This window comes from Numenius arquata, chromosome 1 (assembly GCF_964106895.1).
Source record: "Numenius arquata chromosome 1, bNumArq3.hap1.1, whole genome shotgun sequence".
Lineage (NCBI taxonomy): Eukaryota > Metazoa > Chordata > Aves > Charadriiformes > Scolopacidae > Numenius > Numenius arquata.
Window position 1 is genome coordinate 132,069,403 of NC_133576.1, and position 27,599 is coordinate 132,097,001.

The following is a 27,599-nucleotide window of genomic DNA, read 5'->3' on the forward strand; positions in this document are numbered from 1 at the left end:
GGCTGAAATCCTGAAGAACGTTGTAATTTCTTTGTACACAATACTTTAAAAAAATTCCAGAGACTAAGCATGATTTGGTTTTGTTTTGTTCCTTTATTATTTTTTATTTTATTTCTTTTTTCCCTCCTCCTGGGATTTACCCCGGGGATCTTTATAAAAAGCATTTTAAAATGAAGCCCTTCATTGCTGATGAACAATGTTACCAAATTCAGTATCAGGTGTTTAAACAGGTATATGAGGTTTGCAAGAGACTTGTGAGTTAGTGGTTTTGAAAAGGTAAAAAGGACAATGAAACTCTGAGAAAGCTTTATGTACGGACAGAGAAAAAAACCCTTTGATATTGGCAGTCTATTCACTGGCTCTTCTTTGTGCTCCTTAGTTACAGTTCCAATTAAATTAAGTGCAGGCAGGTTTAGATTTCATATTCATTTATAAAAACACACAAGGGAGGGAAATTCTCTTGTCACAGTCTTTTAAACCTAATTGTGACCTTTGGGTGTATCTCTAAAAGGGATGTAGCATTAGATGTATTTCTAGCTTTTTTAAAAGTTTATGTCTGTTCTGAAATGAAGATAAAATTATCTTCAGACTTGATGGGAATCAAAGTTCTAATACTCTGAGTTTTTAAAATTCCATCTCTGAAGAAAAAATCATATTTTTTGATTCCTTAAAAAATGACATTTTTTTAAAGAAAAGGACTATAAACCACTAAAATATTTTCCTTCGGTGTTACAGGAATATTTTGGGTTTATGGAATTATTTTGGTTATTTTGGTTAATTGGTACTTTATTATAGCATACCTGATTTCAACTATATGGAAATGTAACTTTTACTTTAAAACACAAAATAAATTTACCTAAAATATGTATCAAATATTATAGTGCTCAATAAAATCTATATTCTATCATTTTGGTTTAAAGGAAATTAACCAATGTAAGACAGGCTGACATTTTGGAGGCAATTAGATAAACTTTCCCTATTAAAAATTATGTAAAAGATAATACATGGTAAAAAGTATAGCCATTGTTTTTAAAAAACTGTTTAATTTAGGCACTTTAGAGGCAGTTTGCAAGTTATTTAAGTAGTGTCTTTTACTTTTCCCATTTTCTTGCTTAAAGTACTATTACCAGTCATGACATTAATATTATAATTATTCCAGATCTAGGAGTACTTATGACTACTCCTGCAGTGATCTTATCAAGCTATGTTAAATGTTAAACCAAATGTTAAACCAAAACTTAGTCCTTAATTCAGATTTTTTAAGACTTTTTCCATATATTTTATGGTTTATTTCATATTAATTTTAAGCTTGCAAATTTCCTTTTTCTTTTTCCTGCTAGTAGATACCACAATAGCTTTCCAAATGATTTGAATATTAAAAATGTTTGCATTTGTATCTTACTGTTTTAGGAAAAGGAGGGCATTTTATTCCCTGAATTTTTATTCCTATACTTAACATATCAGCTTCCATGACAACTTCTGGCATGTTATGAATGAATATCCTGCTTTCTCATATTTTGTAGTTGACAAAAGCCTATACGTGTACAGTTAAAAGTTTTGTAGATACAATCAGTTCAGAAAATGTTCTGGGGAGATTACTTGATCACAAAAGTCAGCACTGAGGATCATAGAATCATAGAATGGTTAGAGTTGGAAGGGACCTTGAAGATCATAGCATAGAGTAGAGGGGTAGAATCACCTCCCGCCACCTGCTGGCCCTTGATGCAGCCCAGGGTGCGGTTGGCTTTCTGGGCTGCCAGTGCACATTGCCGGCTCATGTTGAGCTTCTCATCCACCAACACCCCCAAGTCCTTCTCCTCAGGGCTGCTCTCAATCCATTCCCTGCCCAACCTGTATTTGTGCCTGGGATTGCCACATCCCAGGTGCAGGACCCTGCACTTCACTTGGTTGAACTTCATGCGATTTGCATGAGCCCACCTCTCAAGCCTGTCCAGGTCCCTCTGGATGGTATCCCTTCCCTCCAACGTGTCGACTGCGCCACCGAGCTTGGTGTCGTCAGCAAACTTGCTGAGGGTGCACTCTATCCCACTGTCCATGTCCCCGACAAAGATGTTAAATAGCACTGGTCCCAGTAGTGACCCTTGAGGAACACCACTCATCACTGGCCACCACTTGGACATTGAGCCGTTGACCACAACCCTTTGAGTGCGGCCATTCAGCCAGTTCCTTACCCACCGAGTGGGCCATCCATCAAATCCATGATTTTCCAATTTTGAGATCAGGACGTCGTGCGGGACAGTGTCAAATGTCAGGATCAACTATAGGGAGAAGCAAAGCAAAAATATAATTTTAATAAAAAATGGGCAAGTATGACCAGAAAAGATTAAGAGAACCCATCCCAGGTTACATTTTGATATGGTACATAGACCAACCACGATGGAAATACAGATCACATACTCCTCAGTCAGAGGGAACCGAGATTGTGCTTCCAATATCTTTTCTGAGGGTCCTAATGACAGAACATTAGAGGCAGTTTAGGGAATAAAGAACAAATAATTAGGGTGTGGATTTTTTTCCATAGGAAAAACATTCAGAAAAACAAACTTTCTTGCAAAGTGTTTGGGGTGACAGAAATCACTTTTTTTCATTAATTAAAAAAAACAATAAAACAAAATACAGAAAGACATGTTGTTTACATATTTGCTTATAGAATCACAGAATCATAGAATGGCTTGAGTTGGAAGGGACTTTAAAGACCATCGAGTTCCAACCTTGGCAGGGCAACCTGCCATGGGCAGGGACACCTCCTACTAGAGCAGGTTGCTCAAAGCCCCATCCAGCCTGGCCTTGAACACTTCCAGGGAAGGGGCATCCACAGCTTCCCTGGGCAACCTGTTCCAGTGTCTCACCACTCCCACAGTAAAGAATTTCGTCCTAATACCTAATCTAAACCTCCCCTCTTTCAGTTTAAAACCATTACCGCTGGTCCTGTAGCTACAGTCCCTCATAAACACTCCCCCTCTGCTTAATCATGTCTCGTTGCAAAATTATGACTTCTTTTCTGTTTGCTTTCCCTATTGCCTTTGTCATTATCCTTATACTCATTCCAGAATTTTTAGTTTTATTATGACAAGATGAGCCTGTTTCTTTTCCTAAATTTCTAGCCAAGTCAACAATATCTTTAGAAACCTTTGCAATGTTTCTCTACCCTGGCTGGCATCCTCACCATTGTCCAGTTCAATGTCATTTGCAAGTTTTATTAACATTGTTTGCTCCCTCTTCAGATCATTAAGGAAGAAGCTAAATATGATAGATGGCAGTGTTTAGAACATCAAATGAGGCCATCAGCTCTGCACTTGAGCATCTCACAGTCAAAAAGATTTTCAGGTCCTCTGATCATTTTGCCACCTGCTCTTTGGTCAAAAAGCTTCTAATCCATGTCCTTCCAGGAGAACAGTCTAGAATAACTGCACATATTTTTAAATGCCCCTCTCGGCAATACCCATCTGCAGTGTTGATGTCTGTAAGCAATTTGCTGATGGTTTTGTTTTCCTTCCAACACCTAAGCAAACAATGGCAGTATGTAAAGCAACAGTAGTGCCCAAAGCACATTTCCTTTCCTGTCAATGGTATCCTTGAAATTAAAGGGCACTTGACAGGGAGATCCAGCTAAATGAGCACAGACTGATCTTCCTGAATGCTATGAACACCCATTAATCTGCCATGCCAAGTGCCAATGTTGATCTGCAAATGCTGAAATTTGCAATATAGTGTCAACTGTACTATAGAATAAGTTTTCCTTTGCTCCATCCCTACCCCCAACGTTGGCATTCAGGTTATTTTTCACAAGAAATAACATTTGGTTGGGAAAAAATATGTCATGGCTCCTAAACATCCTGAAAGTAAGTATTATTCCAAGAGGGAATGAAGAGACATCAAGTCTAACACTCCTGTTATCTTACTAATACAATGATGTACTATGTATTCATGGGGTGGAGGACAGAAATGTCTTAATAGTTATTTGATGGCCCATGTGAAACAGCCTGGCCATTTCAGTCAATGTCAGGATAGATTAATTTGTCCATTTGTTTCATTGCCTGAAGGCAGAACAGTTTAGGTTTTGTTCAGTTCTGTTTTCTTTTCAGCAGATGAGTGTGCTATAGGAATATTTTGCTACTCTGATATTGGATTACTCCATCAGATACTATAGGAAAAAATATTTAATAAAAAGCTATAAATAAGATGTCAGGAAACTAAGTTCAAAATTTCTCCCAACTGACTACTTCAACAAATTCAACAATTTATGTAATTTTTTCTAGTTTATTTTCCAGTTTATTATATCATGGATAACACAAACAACCTGGCCACAACTTCTCTGGGCAACCTATTCCAGCGCCTCACCACTCTCACAGTAAAGAATTTCTTCCTAATATCTAATCTAAATCTCCCCTCTTTCAATTTAAAACCATTACCCCTTGTCCTGTCACTATGCTCCCTGATAAAAGAGTCCCTCCCCATCTCTCCTGTAGGCCCCATTTAGGTACTGGGAGGTGTCTATAAGGTCTCCCCGGAGTGTTCTCTTCTCCAGGCTGAACAACCCCAACTCTCTCAGCCTGTCTTCATAGGAGAGGTGCTCCAGCCCTCTGATCATCTTCCTGGCCTCCTCTGGACCTGTTACAACAGGTCCATGTCCTTCTTAGGTTGGGGGCTCCAGACCTGGAGACAGTACTACAGGTGGGGTCTCACCAGAGTTGAGTAAAGGTGCAGAATCCCCTCTCTCATCCTGATGGCTACGCTGCTTTTGATGCAGCCCAGGATGCAGTTGGCTTTCTACGCTGAAAGAGTTGGCTTACTGGGCTGCTTTCCTTCTTCAGTTTCTGCACCCAAAAGCTGAGGATGGTAGTGTCTTGGTAATAACCTCTGAAGTTACAATTCAAAAACCACCTGTACCCCTAATATATTCGAGTGCATTTTAAAAATATTATTCACAGAAATAATCTTTGTTACCCACCAAGAGGAAACAATTATCCAACACGTTACTAAAATGAGACCATCTCTAAGGAAGTAGTCATACAGTATCGGCCTTCTCATCCTGCACCCTGTACTTTAAGAATTATTAATATGCCCCCAGAAACTTCATATTATCCCCTTCAAAATCTTTTGACAAGCACTCCTGGGAAATGCAGTCATAGATCTGCCTTACAGTTAGTACTCTAAATATGCATGGATTCCTGATAGACCTTGCTGCTCTCAGAGTTTGGATCAGGAGAGTCACAAAATCCACTCTTGTCGCAAATGAATGTTCTGAATATGATTGTGCCAAATCAGTTAAAGTGAAATTAAGGTGCTCTCTTTAAAGTAGCTTTGCCATCATCTATAATTACTGTGGGAAATATTAGGTGTTATTAAGACAGGTATTAGAAATACAGAGTGATTATTGCTATATAAACGTGATGTGGTTATAGTTACAGATAAGGAAATGTGAGTTTTTGTGAGGCAAAAATATAAGGTTTCATTCAATCTGTTTAACATAAGTGTGGCCCTCATTATGGTAGTTATCTGAGTTTCAGATATCTATGATTCGTATCCATGTTAACCTATCTTGCAATACCACTGTCAGGAAAATGTTTTTACCTCCATTTCACATATAAGGAGATAGGGCGGAAAAAGAAACACTTACCAAAAAACTCAAAAGATTAATTGAAGGCCTTCAGAGTCTATTTAATCCATGAATTATGCTTGGTTTTGCTGCGTGACTTCTGGTAGTGCTCATCTACTGCAGCAGCAGAATAGGACATCAAGTGTATTTTAGAAAAGAACAATTACAAATCATATCAGAGTTAATAAATAATATTACTATAATATTAATAAATAATATTAATATAATATTAATAAAGGTATGTTCCAGATTGTGAACATACAGAAGTGTGATGTTGTTCACTCGGAGAAGGAACTAACTCTTTTGAGAAATATAATACTTATTATCCTGAGCCAGAAACCCCAGGCAGCTGCGTTCCTTGGGAACCCACTACGCCCACAAGGATACAGGATCATAGATCAAAGTGTTCCCACGGCAGAGCCCTCTCCTTTCTGACACAGCATTTGTCTCCTGAAAGGAATAGCCTCCAGTCTAATACTGTCAGCCTCATGTGTCCTCATTTCTATCTGAAAACCAAATAAAAAATGAAAAGTATAACCTTAAGTGAAAATGAAAGAAAAAACAGAGTATCCCTGGAGTCCACTAGGAACAGTGCTTTCATTAATGATTTCATTTTGAAATGAAATGATGAAACGATGCAAGGAATATCTAAGGGAAATGTCTTAGGCTCAGGTGGATAGAAAGAGCTCTTTCACAAACAGAAAGTACAGAAAATTTTTAATCTCTCTAGTCTGAAAACAAGGAGAGCAGTCAGAGATGGCAGCAAGTTTCTGCAAAAGCTGTCAGGCTTAAACTCCTTTAGCAGACATTAGCATCATGCAGGACTTCAAACATTGCTCAGTGGACAAGGCCACAAAGCTGCAGAGGTGCCAGTTAGCAGGATGGATCAAAGGAAGTGTACAGAAAAGGCTGCTTCCAGACTGTTCCCTGTTCTCACATAACAGTTTGAAATGAGTGAGCTTAAATGAGTCTTCCTTTTAAAGTTATGAAGTGATAATTTAAAAATAAACAGAAGTGAGGTACATTAAACTGTGAAACTAGGTCATAATTTCTTAAGAGGAATGAATTTATTACTTCAAAATAACCAAGAGAAAATGAGAAAGAGAAGAGAAATTTTGGTATCAGAGTGATACTTCTGAGCTCTCTTTGAGAAGGTGATAACAGATTTATTTAATTTAATTAAGTACAATTATATTTTACATATATTGTATATTGCCTTACTAAAACAATCTAAACATTAGAATCATAGAATCATAGAAGTGTGGAAGGAACCTTTAAAGGTCGTCCAGTCCACCTCCCTTGCAATGAGCAGGGACATCTTCAACTAGATCAGGTTGGTCAGAGCGCTGTCCAACCTGACCTTGGATGTTTCCAGGGATGGGGCATCTACCACATCACTGGGCAACCTGTGCCAGTGTCTCACCACCCTCAGCGTAAAGAATTTCTTCCTTATACCTAGTATAAATCTTCCCTCTTTTAGTTTAAAGCCGTTACGCCTTGTCCTATTGCAATAAGCCCTGCTAAAAAGTTTGTCCCCATCTTTCTCATATGCCCCCTATGCTCCAGTTTCATTTACCAGCTGTCCCAAGGTCCCCTTCTGATTGCCCTTGAACTACGTGTTGTCACTTCATCACCCCCCACTTGAAGGAGCAGTAATGGGTAATAGTCCATGAGCCATACCAGGTTAGGAAGTTTCCTCATGATGTCCCTGACCCAGACCCCAGGGAAGCAGCAGACATCCCTAAGAGGAGGGTCTGTCTGGCATATTGGACCCTCTGTTCCCCTCAGAAGGGAGTTGCCTGTAATTATAACCTGTCTTTTCTTCCTTCTAGAGGTGGTCGTGTTACAGGGGGTAGACTGTTTGTTTAAACAAAGATCTAATGAATGGAGCTGATCTAAAAACCTTTGAATGAAAACTTCTGGTCAGAAAATACCTAGTAGCTGGAACTTGAAAACCTCACAGAAAAGAGCTTAACTAATTTCTTAATGAAATGTTGAATTTATTTTTAAACATCAAAATAGTTAGTTTTGAAATAAAAATAAACTAGTTTCCTGACTCAGAATACCTATTTTTATTTTATATTGTAGAAGGTGATATGGGGCTTATATGAAAGGATAAAATGATCAGTATCTACATTAAGTATTATAAGAACATTTCAAAGATTATTTCAATCGTACTGAACTGAATTTTAACAGGATTAGAATTGGGGTTTTTTTGTTGGCTAATATTTTTGAGATTATGAAAACATCTATTTTCCTCAAATGTACAAACCTGAAAATCTCAAAACTGTTCACAGAAAAGAAATTAAGTTCATGGCCAGTATGATGTTCATAGTCAGTATGATGCTTCTTTATATTGACACATTTTGTACTGTCTTCATCTATCAAGCCACCAGTGATACATGCAATCCTTTTGAGTCAGAGTTTTATGAACACCTAACAATTGATAAGTGCTGTTTGAAGAGCTTTCAGTTTGAATAGAAAGGATGAACATCTAAGGAAATTGATATATGAAGTCTCCATATTTATATAGACAGCTAAGGCCAGAGTCCTAACTGCACTCATCAGTGGTTTATGTCCCTTATAAGGCCTTAGCTGTTAGATCATGCACTCTGAATCACGTTGAGGTTGTCTGTGCTCAGGCAAGTACAAGCAAGGCAAGGAAGGCAAGTACAGCAATTTTAAGGATGGAGTAGGTAGTTTTCTTAAATTAATCACTGAGGGAATTTTTGCCCTGGGCTGCTCCTTTGCTGTTTTCTAGTTCTCTGATACCTCTCTGAGCCCATCCAGCACTGCCTGACTGCTTAGCTTGAGTAGTTGTCTCTTTGGAGAAACTTTCCCTTGACACGATTGCTTGCGTCTGCATGAGGAGCAACAGATAAACATTCTTGACAACTCCTGCCATAGGAGGACTTGTCATAAGCTCACCGCAAAACAGCTCTTCTGTGAGAACTAATTGCATATAACACGCTGTATTTTCATCAAGAGGTTTTCCATCTTGCCTTCATATGGCGCTGTGCCACAGTTCTGCAGCAGTCCTATGAAGAAGCTTCTTAAGGGCTGTTTCATGTGCAGCTCCAAATGAAGCATGGTGCTGGAGACACAGTTTGGTGTCATGTTAAGCAAAGCCTGGTTGGACTTGTTCTGGATTGGTGTCCTTTCACCAGACAGACATTTGGCTTCTTGTATTCTGAATGCTGAAATTAGTTTATTAAAAAGAGTAGTATCCTTACAAATGTGTGTGTACATATTTATATATATATATAAAATATATATTATATATTATATTACATATATATTATATAATATATATATATTTCCATGAAATTCACACTTTCAAATTAAATATCTATGAAGAAAGAACTCAAAGGCCTTGAAGTTGCTATCTAGTACTCAAGATAATTGAAGTGGAACAGCCAGTCTCCAAGTAATTATTAAAGGAAAGATCTGGTTGGAGACATTTAAGCAGAATATATTTTGAAGAACTATTCTTATTTAAGGTATTTTTAAATGGGCTTTCTTCAAAATGACCTTTTTTAACATATATGCTTAATATAGAAACTGAAATTTCATTTAAAAACCATTTCAATAAAATATTTTGACCAAATGAGAACACGTTATAATTTTTAGCACATAGACAGCTCCAGAATTTCAGGCACATGTGATTTGCTTTCATTTGGTTTGTACCCTTTAGAATAAAATAATGCTCTATTGTCCTGCTCTATTTGCAGACATAACTGTACCAGGAAGGCTGTGATTTTGATCACACTGTATCAGTGGTATGTGGTTGCTGTAGCTGCTAAAAAAATTTTGTATTATGTCCCTATTCTTAGTAGTGATGAAACTTTAAAAGATTCCTACAGTCACAGCAGTTAAATGTGGACAATATCTGGTAGGTACCAGTAGTAGCAGGTGCTATTGGTGTTTTTCTGTGATTAATTTGAATTGTAAAGGTCAAAGAGACTTCTAATGTTTCCATTTTGGAAACTATTCTACACCCCCATATTCTTGACTTTCAGGAAGATCATCCTAGTAATCAACCAACACATTGCCTTTCATAAATATCTTCCATTACTCCCACATTTTTTCAAAATTAGACCTACTCACTTTTTTTTAGATATTTCTGGCAAAGTTAATCCTATTGATGCCAATGAAAGCTAGTAAAAGATGAAGCTCTGTATTCCCTGTATTGCTTGCAAAACATCTAGTGAGAACTTTAACCCGGCTTAGCTTCTTTTCTGTGGCTCACATACAGCAAAGAATACTATTTTGTGTTGTGTTATTCCATGCATATAAAAAGGATGGTAGCATTTCTGCTTAAATAAATACACTTTGTGACAGGCAGGATTGTTACCAGCTAAATGAGTAACATAACGCTTTTCTTCAATTTCACTTGAGCCTCCTCTTCTTTTACTTTGTGAATTTTCACTGAGTCCTGCCCGAAGCAATTTTACATACTAAATCTCTTCTAAAGGTTGACTCTCCTCTATCACTGAAACTCTCTTATAAACTAAACAATTATCTGATAACAATTTGCATGTGCAGCTTATGCTGAAAAAGCTCATGTATTCAGAAATAAATGTGTGACATCCCAAAAATCCCTGGGCGGGAGAAAAAGTAGCTCATTATTCCATTTGGCTGTAGGCACTTTTTATCTCATATTGATAACCTTTAGTATGATAGAGCAGACAGTGTATTTTGTTTATTATTTTAAGATTTAAAACCTTGCTGTTTTGCTGTGTAATGCAGATAAGATCTTAACGGTTTATATTCAGATAGTTTAATTGGCTCAGTTGCTGGGCAGGAGGAACAGCAAGAGCACCCTGCAGTTTGCCTGACCCTTTTCTATCAGATTGAAGTATTATTATGTACTGTACTATATTAAGCTTCATCTGGACAAAAGCACAATCTGTTCTTTTTAAGCTTCTTAATAGTTTCTAGTACTGATTCATTGAAAGTGGAACTAACAGATTGTTATAGTTAGACTGTAGGTGGGGATGCATATGCTTGAGTTTTGAACAAAATTCCAACTCTGAAGTAGGGATAAGTCTTTTGCATGATGATGTAATTGACTTTTTTTTAAACACGTAGAGACATATGGGAGTAGCTTTTGAACTGGGCTTAGGGCCAGACGTTCAGGTAGGCAACAAGCAGGGTTCAGGCTGGCATTTTAAAAGAACCCAGCTGCCAGTTGTTGCCATAGGTATAGGACATATTTACAAAAGCCATCAACAGTTAGCAGCTCTGATTACACCACGAACAAAGTTTCAAGAGGAGATGAACATCCAGCAAAAAAATTGTGATACCTCCTCCAGCAGAACCAGTCACGGTATAGAGGTGCTGGTTTCCAAATGCTAAAATGAAGATGGAGTTTGGTGGGGGAGGAGGAGCTGAATATAAACTGACCATACTTCAGCTCCAGCTTGTGTCGTTTGCTGAGTCTTTTCTGCTGAACTGGAACTAGCCAAGCAAAAGTAAATCAATCCCTCCCTTCTGTTTAAATTTTCCTTAAGATCCTTTTTTAGATTTAGAAACGGAAGCAAACTAGCTACATGGACAGATTGCCAGGACATAGGCAGCTCCCTTCACAAGGGACTCGCGGAAGATGTTGCTTTGGTTCCAGCACAGGGCTTCTGAATTAATTTTCACTTGGAAGTGAAACTACAAACTCCTTCTCGGAGTCAGGCTGCATAAGTCCTCACCTTGTCCGTGCATGAGGACAAGCCCAGAACTCCCTATATCCTTATCCTTGTGTCTCCTGGCTGAAGAGTGGAAAATGATCTGTCAGTGGAAACTTGCTCTTGCTGTGACAGTTTTACTAGTAATACTGTGGAAATGTCACAGTTCAAGTACCAAATCTCCATGAGAAGGTCAGTTCTACACAGAAAGCATGGAGATGCCCTTCCACTATGAACTTTACATCTCATCCTCAAGGAAATGATGTAATGTAATTTACTCAGTTTCCCACTCCCATTCCCTCAGTGCTGCATGTATAGAATCATGGAATCATAGAATTGTCTAGCTTGGAACGGACCTTTCAGATCATTGGGCCCAACCATCAACCTAACACTAACAAAAAACATCACTAAACCGTGTGCCTCAGAACCATGTCTACCTGTCTTTTAAATACCTCCAGGGATGATGATTCCACCACATGCCTGAAGAGCCTGTACCAATGCTTGATAATTTGTAGAAAATTTTCCTGCTATCTAGTCTAAACTGCCCCTGTCACTACTTGAGGCTGTTTCCTTTTGTCCTATAGCCTGACATTTGGGAGAACAGACTGCCTCCCCCCCTCTACAACCTCCTTTCAGGCAGTTGTAGAGAGTGACAAGGTCTCCCCTCAGACTCCTTTTCCCCAGGCTGAACACCCTCAGTTCCCTCAGCTGCTCCTCATAAGACTTGTGCTCCAGACCCCTCACCAGCTTCGTTGACCTTCTCTGGACACGCTCCAGCACCTCAATGCCTTTCTTATAGTGAGGGCCCCAAAACTGGACACAGTACTCCAGTTGGGACCTCACCAGGGCCGAGTACAGGGGGACATTCACTTCCCTAGTCCTCCCGGCCACATTATTCCTGATACAGGCCAGGATGCTCTTGGCCTTCTTGGCCACCTGGGCACTCTGCTGACTTATATTCAGCTGTCTGTGAAGCAGGGCCCCCAGGTCCTTTTCTGCTGGGCAGCTCTCCAGCCATTCTGCCCCAAGCCTGTAACACTGCGTGCTGTTGTTGTGACCCAAGTGCAGGACCCAGCGCTTGGCCTTGTTGAACCTCAACCTTCATGAATGTACAGGTTTTCCACAGAAATAAAGAGCACAGAGGAAATTCATCCTAATAAGTGGTGCAGAGTAGTTTAGCAGAAAAGAATTTGGTTTTCCATCAAGGAGTGTTCATTATCCCCACAGTATAGCTCAAATTAAATATACCTACCTCATCAAACCTCTTGCACAACAGGGGAATCCACTATGAATAATTAATTAAGTAGAGTTTAATCAGTAATGATCATGACAAGAGCTCCACTGGTGTATTTGTATGAGCGTCTTGAAACAAAGCTGCCTTCTGTTTTCATCAAATCTCCCTTGAGCTCATGCCATACAACTATAGTTTTCCCAGTTGGAGAACTCAGTCATTCTGAGATTTGGACTGCCAGGATGCTTTTCTTTCAAATGTTAAGAACGTAACACTTTGCTAAGCGGCCTTGGTAGTCTAATATATTTCCTCTCATTTTGGATGACGCATTGTTTTCTGTATGGTTTCACAAAATCTCCCTGTCTTGATACATGATGAGACCATGGCATTTGTGCCAGAGCAACCTTTATTTTACTGGAAAAGAGTTAATGCACTTCATGTTTGTTACAAGACCTACTGTTTTTCAGTACTGTAATTAAACCTATTCTCAGCTTTATAGCAAGCCTCAGGGTACCAGTTTGTACGCTTGTAGCACTTTCAAACAAAGAGTGCAGTACCTGGAACATTGAAGAGAATCAGTTCTGTAAGTCAATTAGAGCTGGTCAGGAATTTTCCATTGACAGTTTTTTGGCAGAAAATGAAGTCTTCAGAATTTCAATCTCTTTGAGACATAGTGTGGAACAGTTTTCCTCAAACTTTCATTTCTCTGGCAAATTTTGATATAGTCTTTTTTTCCTTCTTATTTGCTGTTAGGAAAAGTGAAACAGAACATTTCATGTTGATCTAGGTTGACCTAAATGAGAATAATTTTAAAGTAGTGTATTTCCTGTCAAACAGCTTAATTTTATTTTAGATGGCCTCAGGGCCTGGTGGGAATTAAATGTGACTGACCCCCATTTTTCCTTCATACTGACTTTGGAGACTATAATACATTTTTCATGAAGCACCACGTTCTTGACCTCTAGCTGAACTGCTTCAGCATCCCACAGGAATCACTTGATGCTCATGTATCACTGGAAACACAGTTTGCTCTAAGAGCATGACACATGGGGAAGCAATGGGCACCTGATTTACAGCTCCCAAGAAGCATTGCAAAAATTTGAAAATCCTATGACATTTTGTTCAAACACAATTTGCATAGAAATGGATTTTCCATCAGGCCTAATCACAGCAGGGAGGAGAATGAAAGTCATATTAGCTAAGGAGTTCTGCATTCAGGTTGCCATTCTGGTTGGGTACCATTTGGAAATTTCAAGGTCTCTGTAATTCTTTCCTGGTGTGAAACAAAGGTAATGGTATTTCCTCTCTTCTGCTCTTTGTCTCTTTTGGCTATTGGGGTGCTAAGATCTTCAAACTGGGGACAGTGTTTTTCATGTTCATCTAGAGTGCTGAGCTTATACAGCCTCTAACCTCTAGCAACAGGGTCAATACCCTGGGTGGCCAAGCTGAATGCTTGGTAGCTCCAATGTCCAAGGTCACAAAACCAGATGACAGCCCAAATTCAGTTGTCTGATTGTCACTGCTCCAAATGCATTTTCACTGTCAGTGCTCTTATATACTCATAACCATGCTGGTAAAAGAAAACATTTTTCTTACAAACTAACAGAAATAGGTGAAGGAACAGCAGTTCCTTGTAACAGCATTACTTTAACACTCTCAGTCTTATTAATTTACTGACTGTATTTCTGTGGAATATTACTGAGAGGTTAAGGCAATATTTTGGAGAAAGATTTCCTGCCTCAAAGGCTTTCTTATTTAAACGAGACATGAAACATATTTAGACAGCCAGATGGAGGAGCACAGGGAAGCAGAGAGACAATCCTGGTCAGGGTGATTGTCAGTGGTAACAGTACACCCACTGTTTAAGCGCTGTGACTTTTATGTAGGCCTGGCAGAGATTTTCTATGGTGAAACAGAATAAAGAACAATAAATGTATCTATTAATATTTATTAGCAGTTTATCACCTCGGGGAAGAACAGAGTGAAAGAAAATAGTTTTTCCTGTTGGGTTGCTAGATAAAAAAAGCCAACACAGAAGTACACTTAGCTCTTCTGTGATTTTGTGATCCCTGTAATGCTAATATTAAATTTTGCCACTCATTCTCCAGAAGTTCTTTCTTCAAGAGAATAAAACTTACCTTTCAGTGTAATTAAAAAATTGTTACTTTTCAGACAGCATTAGAAACCGTCATGTTGTTATGAGTCATTGTTTTGATTTGCTGAAATTTACATTACACATAAAACTTTATTCTGAAGATATATTTTTAAATTTTCTGAAATAAATCCCGGAACACTTGACCGCATTCAGTCAACTTAAGAGAATCAGAAGAGATTGCAGTTTATGCATACATTGTTGTACACATTGTGGATCAGATCTTCACAGGTATTGAGGATCTAACAGCCTTTGGTTTCAGTAGAGATGCAGGCTCCTAACCAGAAGTAAGGTTTCTATGAAAATTTGTTGGTTTTGAAAAATAGATTAATTAAACTGTTAATTATTTTGTTAAGATTGAAACACTGATCTCTGCGCAGGTATGTTACATATTCTTTAAAATATTTGCTGTTTCCAAAGCAAGACAAGCTTCTGTGAATTTTAATATATGCATATGTGTTTTTGTTTGTATTTAGGAAACTATGGTGAAAGTGGAATGGAAGCTTTCAAAGATATGGCAGCCAAGGAAGGGATCTGCATTGCACATTCCTACAAGATCTATAGCAATGCTGGTGAGCAGAGCTTTGACAAGCTGCTGCGAAAGCTTCGGAGCCACCTGCCCAAGGCAAGAGTGGTTGCCTGCTTCTGTGAAGGCATGACTGTGAGAGGGCTCTTAATGGCTATGAGGCGCCTCGGACTCGCTGGAGAGTTTTTGCTGCTGGGCAGGTGAGTAATGCCATGCAATTATAGCCAGCCTCTTTTCTAAGTACAGAAAAAAAAAAAAACAACAGTCCAGTCAAGCATACATAAAGCACATACTCATGGTCTCTCCTATACATAGGCATATTTAAAAGATAGAAAGTAACGTCAACTGTGTCGTAGTGGCACATACTCTACAAAGACATGCATCATTCTCATGACATGCTGGAAAAACACAGGTCTGCTTGGCCAGTCTGAATAGCATTGTGTAGGGGAAGGCTGACACACAAACATTTGATTTGTATCATCCATTTTGTTCACTGCAGTTAAAATGCGTCATGTAGAGCCTGAAGCTACGCCTCATTCGAGTAACACTGTGTTAAGAATTGCTGATGTGGCCGCTGGGTGGAAGTGAAATAGAACTTCACAAAACAAAGTTTGTTAACCATCATGTTTGCTTCCTAAGCCAATGTGCTGACCTGTGCCTACTGTCCTAAAGGGAATATATAGGCAATCCTTTCTCTTACATGGAGCTCGGTTATATCAGTGGTTCCTTCTCTAACCATCAAAGGGAGAAAGGAAAACTGACTCAGATGTGTTCACCAAGCAGGACAAGACCCTGAGCTAGTAAGCAGAGAAGTAAAAGCTATTGATTGGAACCTAATGGGATCTTTGTATTTGCCACATATTCAGCAAGTGGGCCCTAAATGAGATGAGAAAAATGGTGTATTGACCACAAAATGGAGCATACCATGAGTCAGATAATGTGGTCTGCTGCCTTTACCAGTGCGCTATTAGAAGGCTGACCTGATGCTGTCCCAAGAATTAACCCTACAGGACCACAAATAAAATGATGTCAGTGAAGACAGCTGTCCTGGTGAGACCCTCATGGAAACATGTAAGGACTGCAGCTCTGTTCAGCTGTCTCGGAAACTGGGTTGCTAAGACTGTCCCACCGGTAGGACACCAGTCTCCATCCCAAGTCTGCCCTGTTACACACAGCTACCATTCCCCCTTGGGGAAAGGGCAAAGCAAACAGGCAACATCAGGGACTCCTGCCTCTCTGCTCTTTGCTATCGGCCTACATTTTTGGCAATTTCACATGTGATATTCTTAATTATTTCTCTGTATTATAGTAAATGTGTCCACCCTTCCTTTCAAATACATTTTATCTGTAGGCTCTTCCATGGATTGTCTTGATCCTTGTCTGGACTAACACCCAAAGGGATCACAACCCTCAGGGTGGGATTCTCCGAAACATATTTAGATGTCTACAATCTAGATACTTCCATGTGGACTAGTCATCATGGTTCCCTCTATACTTAATGGAGAAAAATGGGACCTTCTTAGGTCCCTTGTTTGCGATGTGGACATTTCAAGTAGCTCAGAGAAATCACGTTCTAGAAAGGGGCTTGTACAAAGACTCTCTTGATGACTAGCTTATGTGGAAAAGCCTACTTTTTAGTTTAGAGTAAAGCGGAGAAAATGCCACCTCCATTATCTCTAGCCGCATCTGGTGTCACATGACCTTTTCTGTCTTCTTTTATCCTAAACACGAGAAGTTACCAATTCTCTGCAGCAACACCAAAAACTAGAAACATGTAAGCATCGTTTTCAAAAGGCATGTTGGCCCTTATCTCCTCCAGACTCCAAACCATACTTAATTTTATATGGGATTTGTTTATGTACCGCAGTACTAAATTTAGCCCTCTGAGGTGCTTTTATGAATAAAGACTTCAGGAACTGGTGATGGAGCAATACCACTTAGCTCTTACAAAAAAAAAAAAAAAAAAGGTCTAGAGAAAACAGGTTTTGATTTTTTTTCAGTGAAAAATACCTGTTTCTAGTTGCAGTGGGAACTGTCATGGATAATTATGAGAAAGTTGTTATTTTGTATATGACTTTCATTCAGTAAATTGAAAGTGATAGCTTCTCTCAGAAGTTTAAACTGTAAACTGTTTGAAGTTGAAACAAAAATCCTTAATTCTACCAGACCAATTTATGTGTGTCCATGCCTGTGGCAGTACTACACAATTTATTTTTGAAAATGTAGCATGAACCAGAAGTGTTTACAACTAAATAAAAAGAGAAGTGTAGGGATTTTTTTTTTTTTTTTTTTTTCTAATTATTAACAGAAATTCCAAGGTAACAGCTGAGAAGTGGCTACTCAGACATAGTTTAACGTGTCCCCAGCCAGTAGTTTCTGGGGACAGATGTAAACTAATTGCACTTACCTTCACCCAACCAGAGCATTCTTACGACTGCATCATACAGCTGAAGATAGCTTAAGTGATGTATTGTCTCTACAGATGGCTCTGCACTTGGGACATCCCAAGGATCTTGGAACCTCCTATCTCCTTTCAATAGATTTGGTTCAGATTTCGTATTAAAATCAGCTATAAACCAGAAATAAACCAAACAGTTTTGCCTACTGAGGATTTTTGGTTTTTTTCGAATCACCCTTAGTCAGGAAAGTGGACTGGTTTATATCCCTGCAGCACAGCAAGACTCATGTGCAGAGTGTGGGACGTTGTGGAGCTGTTATTTATGTTCCACAAAAATGTTCATTCTAACATAAACGTTCTCCTTCTGCTGTGGTATAATCTCTAGGTTTCTCAGCAGAGGTGAAAAAAAAAAAAAAAAAAAAAAGAAAAAGCAGGAAACATGCAGGAAGGCTTCTTGAAGGTAGATGGGATGCAAGACAATAATGCCATGGCCCGAGTTCCTGTAGGGATTTAAAGCTCCCCTTTCCAGAACCTTGATGTTCTTTGTGCTCTCTTGGTTTCATCTGTTTGGCTCTGCTGGCTATGAATATTTAACTATTGGTCCAGAGCTAGGCTGATTGGTTGTGGAGAACAGCCTAAGGCACTGACCTGGGATGGAAGTAACACCAGGACATACCCAAATCTTACAAACAGATTATATTTGGGACTTTTTTTGTGCATCATTTATAAGGGGAAAAAGGCATTTAGCAAGATTTTAAAAAGAACAGGTAGTTCAGAGCACTCAAAGGGGAAAAAGCTACACCTGAAATAAAAGAACACTCATGCAACTAATTTCTTGTGTGAACATATGCAGGAAAATGGACTAGGATAAGATTTATACTTTCATTCATGCTCTGATCCTGGAGTTGCTCTAGGCTGCCCATTCAACTGAGAAGGTTATAGGACGCAAGTGTAGGGAGAGTACCTGCCAATGAAATGCAATGGGCTTACAAAGAAAACTTCATCTGCTAATGGATACTTATTTTTTACCCCATAAATGCATTTTGCTTCCCCCTTGTTCTGTGAAGCAGAGAGTTATTGTATTTTATTTCCAAATGCACAGAAAGAATTAAAGTCCCAAAGCCACACTTTATTAAGGTCTCCCAAAGCTTTATGTAAGACCACAAGAAATCAACATTTCCACTTCCTATTAGTTGTTTTTGTTCCATTTCTGATTTGGGTTTACTCCTAATATTTCCAATCTGAAGCCTTGCAAAAATACTAAGATTTTTGGAGGGTACGGATTTCTTATAGCACCTGTTTTATGCTCAGATAAACAGAAAATGGAGTGGCCAAGGAGAGTATGTATGAAATAAACCACCCTGTAGAGCCCCAAGGGGAGGAGAAAAGATATCCTTCAATAAACACTCAAGTCTTGATGTACTATGCAGTTCCTGAAATTGCATTGCCTGCCTGTGATAGAGATGAAAGATGGCAAGTCATTAGTGACTGTAGCATTTCAGAGCTTTTTTGATTCATGGAAACATTTTAAATGCTCAGCAAATATTTACCTGATGTACCTTGAGGAACTGGACTTAACCTCAAATAAAAGGGTGAGTGTGTGGACTTCCAAGTGTGAAAAAAAAATATTATTTTAACCTAACAGTTATTCAACTTAATCAAGATTAAGGACACCGGGCTTCATCTGTTTGTCCTTATTGCTTCTATCATCCACGGGTCATATGCCAGGAGATATCCTTACAGGTAAAATTCGATAGAGAATAAATAATACAAAATAACTTTGGAATATATTTCAAAAAGAAATATGGAGTATTAATTTTGTAGATAAAACCAATCTGCTTGTCAGTGATTTTCAGCTGTTCCTCCTTTTATGTCATAGTTATCCAATAGCTGAAATTTTGTTTCATATTATTTGTACACCTTCATCCACCTCCTCCTGACTGCTAGTTTCTCATGATTGCACAAAACCTCTGTGAAAACTCTCTCCAGTGATAATTTTATCTGAAACCTTTCATCTACAAGGATTCCAAAATGTTTCTCAGAATGACTAAATGTTACAGTGCTAGTTCACATGATTTTTCATAATAGAACAGAAACTATTAGCCATGACTGAAATTATGTATACTGACTACAACTGTCCTAAATAAAATGGGGTCAGAGAACAGTACCGCAGTACTGGATAATTTTATTCTTTTTTTGCTCGCTGGTGTTATTTTTTCCTATAGTAACTAACACTTTGGGATGGGATTCCGACATGGTGTTGGTGACAGCACTATCGGGGTAGTTACCAATAAGTAGTTTGGACACAGATGCTCTGTTTTGGGGTAGAAAAGTGTTAAGATATATGGATGCAGGCCTTGCATGCCTTTTACCTCCAGATGAGAGAACTGTCCCTGGTTTGTTTTATTTAATAGGATAAAAGTAGCTATTGTACAAACTTACAGGGCAAGAGACTGAATTTTTGCAAAGGATTTATGATTCCAAATGCAGTAGGAATTTTCTTACCTTAAGGAGAGGAGAAGGGAAAGGAGAGATATATAGAGATAAAATGGCTTGGTCAACATCTCCAGCTTCCAAATGGCATTCCAGAGTCAGCAGTGATCTGTGAGGAATTACTGGAACTTCCATATGCTTCATGTTTCAGTATGTGTGTAGTGTGTCAGACTTACCAGGGTATTAACTACTTTGAGTAAAAAGAATTTAACTAAGATTATCTGGACCTCCTTTTGTATAAAATGAAAAAATTAATCACAACCGGTAAAATAATCAACAGAGGTGGAAATGTTTCCTTAAGCTCTAGTACTGATTCCAATTTTCAGCTGTGCAGTTGGAGGAACATGGCCAAAATCTATCACTCTGATTTAATCTTCACATCGCCCTTAGGTGCTTATTCAGTCAATGGTTTTAATACACAATTATAAAATTGTGTATTGGTTACAATAGCTGCAAGAAAGGGATGGGATATCTAGATCTACAGGGCATCCCACAGAGTTTCCATGCTTCCTTGAAGTGCAGTCAGGACTTGATGAATACATCCTTAAACACCCTTGCAAAGACTGAGAATCACATCCTGCATTTTCAGAATTCACTCTCTTCTGTGATAAGCAAAAGGCTGTACCTCAGGATAAGGAGAATCCTCTCGAGCATTGGTAGAGCATGTTCAGCTGCAGATGGATAAGGGGAGGACACCAATTCTAGCAGTATGATGATCACAAGCAATTCTCTGTTCAGCCCTGCTTCAGGGAGACTATATAGCTGCCTTCCAGTACCTAAAGGGGGCCTACAGGAAAGATGGGGAGGGACTCTTTATCAGGAAGTGTAGTGATAGGAAAAGGGGTAATGGTTTTAAACTGAAAGAGGGGAGATTTAGATTAGATATTAGGAAGAAATTCTTTACTATGAGGGTGGTGAGACACAGGAACAGGTTGCTCAGAGAAGTTGTGGATGCCCCATCCCTGGAGGTGTTCAAGATCAGGTTGGATGGAGTTTTGAGCAACCTTGTGTAGTAGGCGGTGTCCCTGCCCATGGCAGGGGGGTTGGGACTCGATGATCTTTAAGGTCCCTTCCAACTCTAAGCATTCTATGATTCCGTGAAGTGAGGTTCTGGAAGAGGGCAGAAGGCCCAGTGAAGCAATGCCCATTCTTCTCAGAACAGTGCACGTATTCTCTTTCACAAATCACCTCTCTTAATAAAAGATATCTGCTTAGCTCCCAAGGAGATGGATTGGAGAAGATTGTTATTGATTCTGAGGCTCACAGGTGTTGTGGCAATAACAGCTACGTAGAAGGTAAGTAGTAGAGGTGAGGATAAGGAGGGAGAATAAAATGTGGAGAACCATTAGGTTCAGGAAGTCTCCAAAGTAATTTGGCTGATAGGGAACTCAGCAATATATGAAGAAAATCTAGATAGCAACCAAAAAAAGGCAAGTATTGCTGAAGGAGAATTAAAGCAAGATAGATGATCTGAGGGAAATGAGTTCTTTTCAATAATTTAAAAAGGGATCTTTTGTGAGACTTGTAAAAGTGCCTGTTGGACAAAGAAAGATCTCGCTGCAGAGGGTGTAAAAATTTCCCGCCTGAAAGTATGCTGTGTTGTGTGGGTTAACGTGCCTTTTTCTGTGTTTGTACAAGTCCAAGTGGTGGAGAAGTTCTTGTGAAATAAATGAGGATATAAAATTTTGCAGACCTGAAATATGTTGTAAATTAAATTTTGGTTATTTCTGCTACTTCAGGGAAAAATTAATCAGCTAAAATTCTTTTGTCTAGAATAGTTCTAACTGGGTAACCTTTGACAAAAATGTGGAAGCTAAATGTAATATAAGCATGCAGATCTCTTCCCCAGGGACAAAATTAACAGGTGAAAAAATGCTTTCAGAGTACAATCATGCAACCCCAGCCTGTACGGGGAGTCTGCTCCCTTTCAGTTCAATCCATGGTAGACAGGAGCCTGCTACAGCCTCACCTGAATGCTATTTCCTCTGAGGCAATTGTCTGCTGCCCACTCATTTATTTATCTCTCAGTTCCCTTGTTCAGACATCAAGGTGTAGCCCAAGGAAGCAGCAATCATATTATACCTAGTAATTAAATGCACTGCAATTTGCAACATTAAGTCAGAATCTTCATTGCCACCCAAAAGACAAAGAACTTAACAGTAAAACAAAGGTTTGCTTTTCTAGAGCTGTAAAAGAGATTAGGCAAGTGAAAAGCTGTCTTCCCTCCTATATCCAAACACTGTCCTTGGAGGTAAAGCAGACTAGAGGGTAGAGAATAACTTAGTTTTGAAAAGTAGCTTTGTGGTCTCCATTTGCCTGGAAGCCTTGTAGCTCAGAGACCCTCAAAGTGAGCAATAGGAGAATTAGGAGCAATAGTGAGCAACAGGAGACCCCAGCTGTGGCCTGATGCAGACAGAAGTAGTAGAGTGACTGGCCAAGGCTGTTTGTGTAATAACTGAAAGGAGCATCGTTTCATTCTATGGTATGAACAACAAAAGATTCAAGTGAGGCAAACATCTACACTGAAAGTCAGTCAAATTGATTTTATTAATCTTTTCTCTCTTTAAAATCCTTTTTTTTTTTTTTTTTTTTTTTGGGGGGGGGGGCATGGGGGGAGCAGGAGGAATCTACCCAATCTGTTTTTAATAAATATTCCATCTTGCAGTCCAATTTCACATTCACTAACATAGAAGGAGGTAGTAGGGGATGACAGTAAGTGTTAAGCATGTTTAGAAGAATATCTTTGATTTGCCCTTGCAGGAATGCTGTATCTTCTGTATCTTCCCTGAGGAGTGTGTGGGTGTGACAGGGTGTCAAGCAAACATCGAAGTATTTCCTGGTGTGCATATTGGCAAGTGAGCACACCTTCTATGTATGCCAGTAAGACATGCATATGTCTCTAAGAGGAAACTCAAGTCCCACACATCTGAAAGCAATAACATTTACAAACCTAATCTCCTTCTATGACAAAGTGACTCGCTTGGTGGATGAAGGAAAGGCTGTGGATGTCATCTACCTAGACTTTAGCAAGGCCTTTGATACAGTGTCCCACAGTATTCTCCTGGAGAAACTGGATGCTCATGGCTTAGATGGGTATACTCTCCGCTGGGTTAAAAACTGGCTGGAGGGCCGGGCCCAGAGAGTGGTAGTGAATGGAATGAAGTCCAGTTGGCGACTGGTCATGAGTGGTGTCCCACAGGGCTCGGTACTGGGGCCGGTTCTCTTCAACATCTTTACCAATGATCTGGACGAGGGGATCGAATGCACCCTCAGCAAATTTGCAGACGACACCAAGTTGGGTGGGAGTGTTGATCTGCTGGAGGGTAGAGAGGCTTTGCAGAGGGATCTAGACAGGCTGGCTGGATGGGCTGAGACCAACGGGATGAGGTTCAATAAGGCCAAGTGCCGGGTCCTGCACTTGGGTCACAACAACCCCAGGCAGCGCTACAGGCTTGGGTCAGAGTGGCTGGAGAGCTGCCTGGCAGAAAAGGACCTGGGGGTGTTGGTCGACTGTCGGCTGAACATGAGCCAGCAGTGTGCCCAGGTGGCCAAAAAGGCCAACAGCATCCTGGCCTGTATCAAGAACAGTGTGGTGAGCAGGATCCGAGAGGTGATCGTCCCCCTGTACTCGGCACTGGTGAGACCCCAGCTCGAGTACTGCGTCCAGCTTTGGGCCCCCTACCACAGGAAAGACATTGAGGTGCTGGAGCAGGTCCAGAGAAGGCAACAAAGCTGGTGAGGGGTCTGGAGCACAAGTCTTACGAGGAGAGGCTGAGGGAGCTGGGGTTGTTCAGTCTGGGGAAGAGGAGACTGAGGGGAGACCTTATTGCTCTCTACAACTACCTGAAAGGAGGCTGTAGAGAGGCGGGGGTCGGTCTCTTCTCCCAAGTCACAGATGATAGGACAAGGCGTAATGGCCTCAAGTTACGCCAGGGGAAGTTCAGGTTAGATATTAGGAAATATTTCTTTACTGAAAGGGTTATCAGGCATTAGAATGGGCTGCCCAGGGAGGTGGTTGAGGCACTATCCCTGGAGGTATTCAAGAGAGGAGTTGACATGGTGCTTGGGAATATGGATTAGTGTTGGGTGGTGTGGTGGGGGGTGTGTGTGTTGGGTTTTTTTTGTTGTTTTTTGGTTGTTTTTTTTTTCATTGGTTGGACTAGATGATCTTAAAGGGTCCCTTCCAACCTAGGTGATTCTGTGATTCTGTGATTCTGTGATTAGAAAATAAATATGGCTGTATCAGGTCATATCAAAGGTCCATCAAATCAACATGTTGTTTCTGGAAGTGGCCAACAGCAAATGACTGGCAAAAAGTGACACCAAGCCACAATGAAGCAAAGCTCTCCTGGAACATTCTTAAATCTATGACTGATCTGCAATTCAGGAACCTCCTACAGAGAAAAAAAAAAAGAGAAGACCTTGTGAAGTGCACCACTATGAGTAAAAAGGAAGAAGTACAAACAAGGTAGATAATGAATACAGAACTTAGTCCTAGGAGATATGAGCTTTAATACTAGTACTGGCACTACATTTATTAGTGATTTTGGATGTAGCATTACATTCATATGTCTTCGCTTTTTCTCTGTAGCTGTCTTTCGTGACGACTTTAGACAGTGAGCAACTCAGGCTAGATACTGTATTTTACTATGTACCTGTGTTGCCCTTTGGACTACAAGGCTCTAAGCTCTTTTGATTATTCAAGTACTACCATAATGCAACATTATTTAAGTGAGCTCAATAGGCAGCCTTGCTCAATAGGAAACAAATAATTAGTTGTTGTTGGTAATTAATATATCCTTCTCATGACACATAAATCATAACTGTGTCCAATTAAATTATTTACTTCCTGGCAGATTGGATCTTTCTTATCTAAAACTGGCGTTAACAACCAAGGGAAGGTTGTCAGTCAATACACTTGAGTAGAGTTGTGTCTTAGCACTGTAGAAAATGGCAGCGGCTAGGAACTCAGGTTGACATTTAAGTCTTTCACTTCTGCACCGCAGGTTCATCTCTACTTAATTCATGCTTGATCCACCTTTGGATGTATCTGCTTACAATATTTCAAAGATAAAAATTCCACAGCCTTCTCAGGCTACTGTTTCCTGAGGAGTTACCGCTTAACTATTGCTTATACTCTTCCTAATGCCTAACCTATCTTTTAAAACTGCTATTTTAAGCCCGGTATTTCTTGTCCTATGCATGTGAACAAAGGAAGCAGTTGAATCCCTGCCTTTTTAAGACTACTATTTATATCCTTGAAGACTTGTGCTTACCCTCAATCTGCTTTGACAACTTTCAATACAAAAGGAAAACATGTTTTAAGCTTTGGAACAACATGAGGTTTCTATTCTCCCAGTGGAAATGAGACATGGGGAAAAACACAGAAAAAGAGGTGGCACAGAATCATGGATTTATATGGGATTGGGAAGGACCTCTGGAGATCATCTAGTCCAACCCCCTTGCCAAGGCAGGTCCACCTAGAGCAGGTTGCACAGGAACACATCCAGGTGGGTTTTGAATGTCTCCAGAGAAGGAGACTCCGCCACCTCTCTGGACAGCCTCTTCCAGTGCTCTGCCACCCTCAAAGTAAAGAAGTTCCTCCTCATGTTTAGATGGAATTTCCTATGTTCAAGTTTGTGCCCATTTCCTCTTGTCCTGTCACTGGGCACCACTGAAAACAGACTGGTCCCATCCTCCTGACACCCGTCCTTTAAGTATTTATAGGTGTTGATCAGATCTCCCCTCAGTCTTCTCTTCTCCAGAGTAAAAAGACCCAAGTCCCTCAGCCTTTCCTCATAAAAGAGATGTTCTAGGCCCCTAACCATCTTCCTAGCCCTAATTATATAAGATTTATTTTCATTGCAAAAGGACAAATCCATGAGATGGCCTACATGGCTGAAAAATAGACAGTGAGGCAATCTCAAAGACAGCTCTATATTGCCAACAGACCCATACTTGCAGTTCTGCAGGAAATCAAATCTGTGACATTGCTAAGAAATTGTGTTCACTTCTGGGTGTATCTCTGTTATCTCACAAGTAATATACACTTCTGATTTTACTTTCAACTTTAAAGCTCTACTCTATCCAACAGCTTATTAAAATTCAGAATGAAAGAAGTCTATGGGTGGATCACTTAAGATTGTTCTCTTCAAATATATCTTCAGAGAGTGATAGGCAGTGTGCACAGAGAATTTTCTGAGGTGAGCCCATTTTGAGGATGAAAGAGACTCTTCCAAGTCTAAGAAAAGAAACTAAAAATACTCTTGGAACAATGAAAACATTTTCCATCTAAGCTTGAGAAAAGATGAAATGTTTTCTTCTCAAAAATAAGAATTCAAGATGTGAAAAGAAATTAAGATCTTGAATTTCAGCATTGTTATTCCATCATTCTGTGTAGGCTACATGATAAAAGGTAACTATTTAAAACATTAAAACTAAGGCTGAAAATGTGATCCAGTATATATTCCTAGAAGGTTGTAAAGGTAGTCTGAACAGTTTGAAAGATAGTATTGTCCTTGAGATTTTCCGATCTTTAGAACAGCTATAGGCTTTTGATTAATGAAGTTGAGAGCCTAAAATGATCTGCATTAAATGCTTGGCATATCTTTGTCCAAAAAAACCCCCAAATCTATTTCTGCTCCTTTAAAATTAACATTGTGACAAATACAGGCCTGCTAGAAGGTACTGATTAGCAGTGAAGATCTGTTTCCTTTCTATTATCTTTCTCTGTAGTATGTGAGTATGTTATTTTCCACTATTTCCTTTTTTGCATTTTTTTTTTCCTTTGATTTATCTGCATCCTCCCAGAGTCTACTCCTAGGAATAGTGACTCACTGCACACACACAAACCACACACACATCTTGCTACAGACAAGGTATTTATGAGAGGGGAAGACCCAGGGGTTTGTAGCTCCCTGTTGTCAGCTGCTGATAAGGAGTATCTGTTCCAGATCATGTGGTCCAGAAACAGTCTCTTCTCTTTGAAAATCTCTCATCAATTCTGCTCACATCTTACTTTCTGTGTCTCCCAGAGGTCCTTTGTGTAGATAAACATGAGAAAAGTGCGTGGCAGATAAAGGGAAGGAAGTACTGGATAACAAGGATTCATTCATCTGTCCCAGCTTCGTGGCTATTGTTACACGTGCTCCATGTTTTCATTAGAGAAGGAAAGTGGGAAACAGAAAGGCGGAGATGCTTTCTGTAACTCCACATTTGAGATGATTTAGGAGTACTTAAAACACCCTGAAGATCTGAACATAAAAACATTACTCATGTGGCAAAGATTTATAGCAAGGAACCCATCTCACTAACGCTGCTGAGTGATTATGGAAGAATCTTACTTGGAGTAATGAAAACTTCTGATTTGCAAACTTGTGGCGTAATTCATTTTTCTATCACTCTATTAAAATGACAAAGTAGTGCACACAGCAGTGCATTTCCCCCTCACTATGGCTGAATTGATAGTTTCTAGTGAAGTTGTTTTGTCTCCAGGGGTTAA

At 39.6% G+C, this 27,599-nt stretch overlaps 1 protein-coding gene across 3 annotated transcripts in view; it reads left to right on the forward strand.

Moving 5' to 3' along the window:
- The window catches only part of GRM5 (glutamate metabotropic receptor 5), a 286,727-nt gene that overhangs the window by 121,334 nt on the left and 137,794 nt on the right, over nt 1–27,599 (forward strand). For all 3 annotated transcript variants that reach the window (XM_074160092.1, XM_074160100.1, XM_074160108.1), the window contains exon 2: nt 15,158–15,407. In XM_074160092.1, the coding sequence (XP_074016193.1) occupies nt 15,158–15,407 (250 nt within the window). The remainder of the gene's footprint in view (nt 1–15,157; nt 15,408–27,599) is intronic.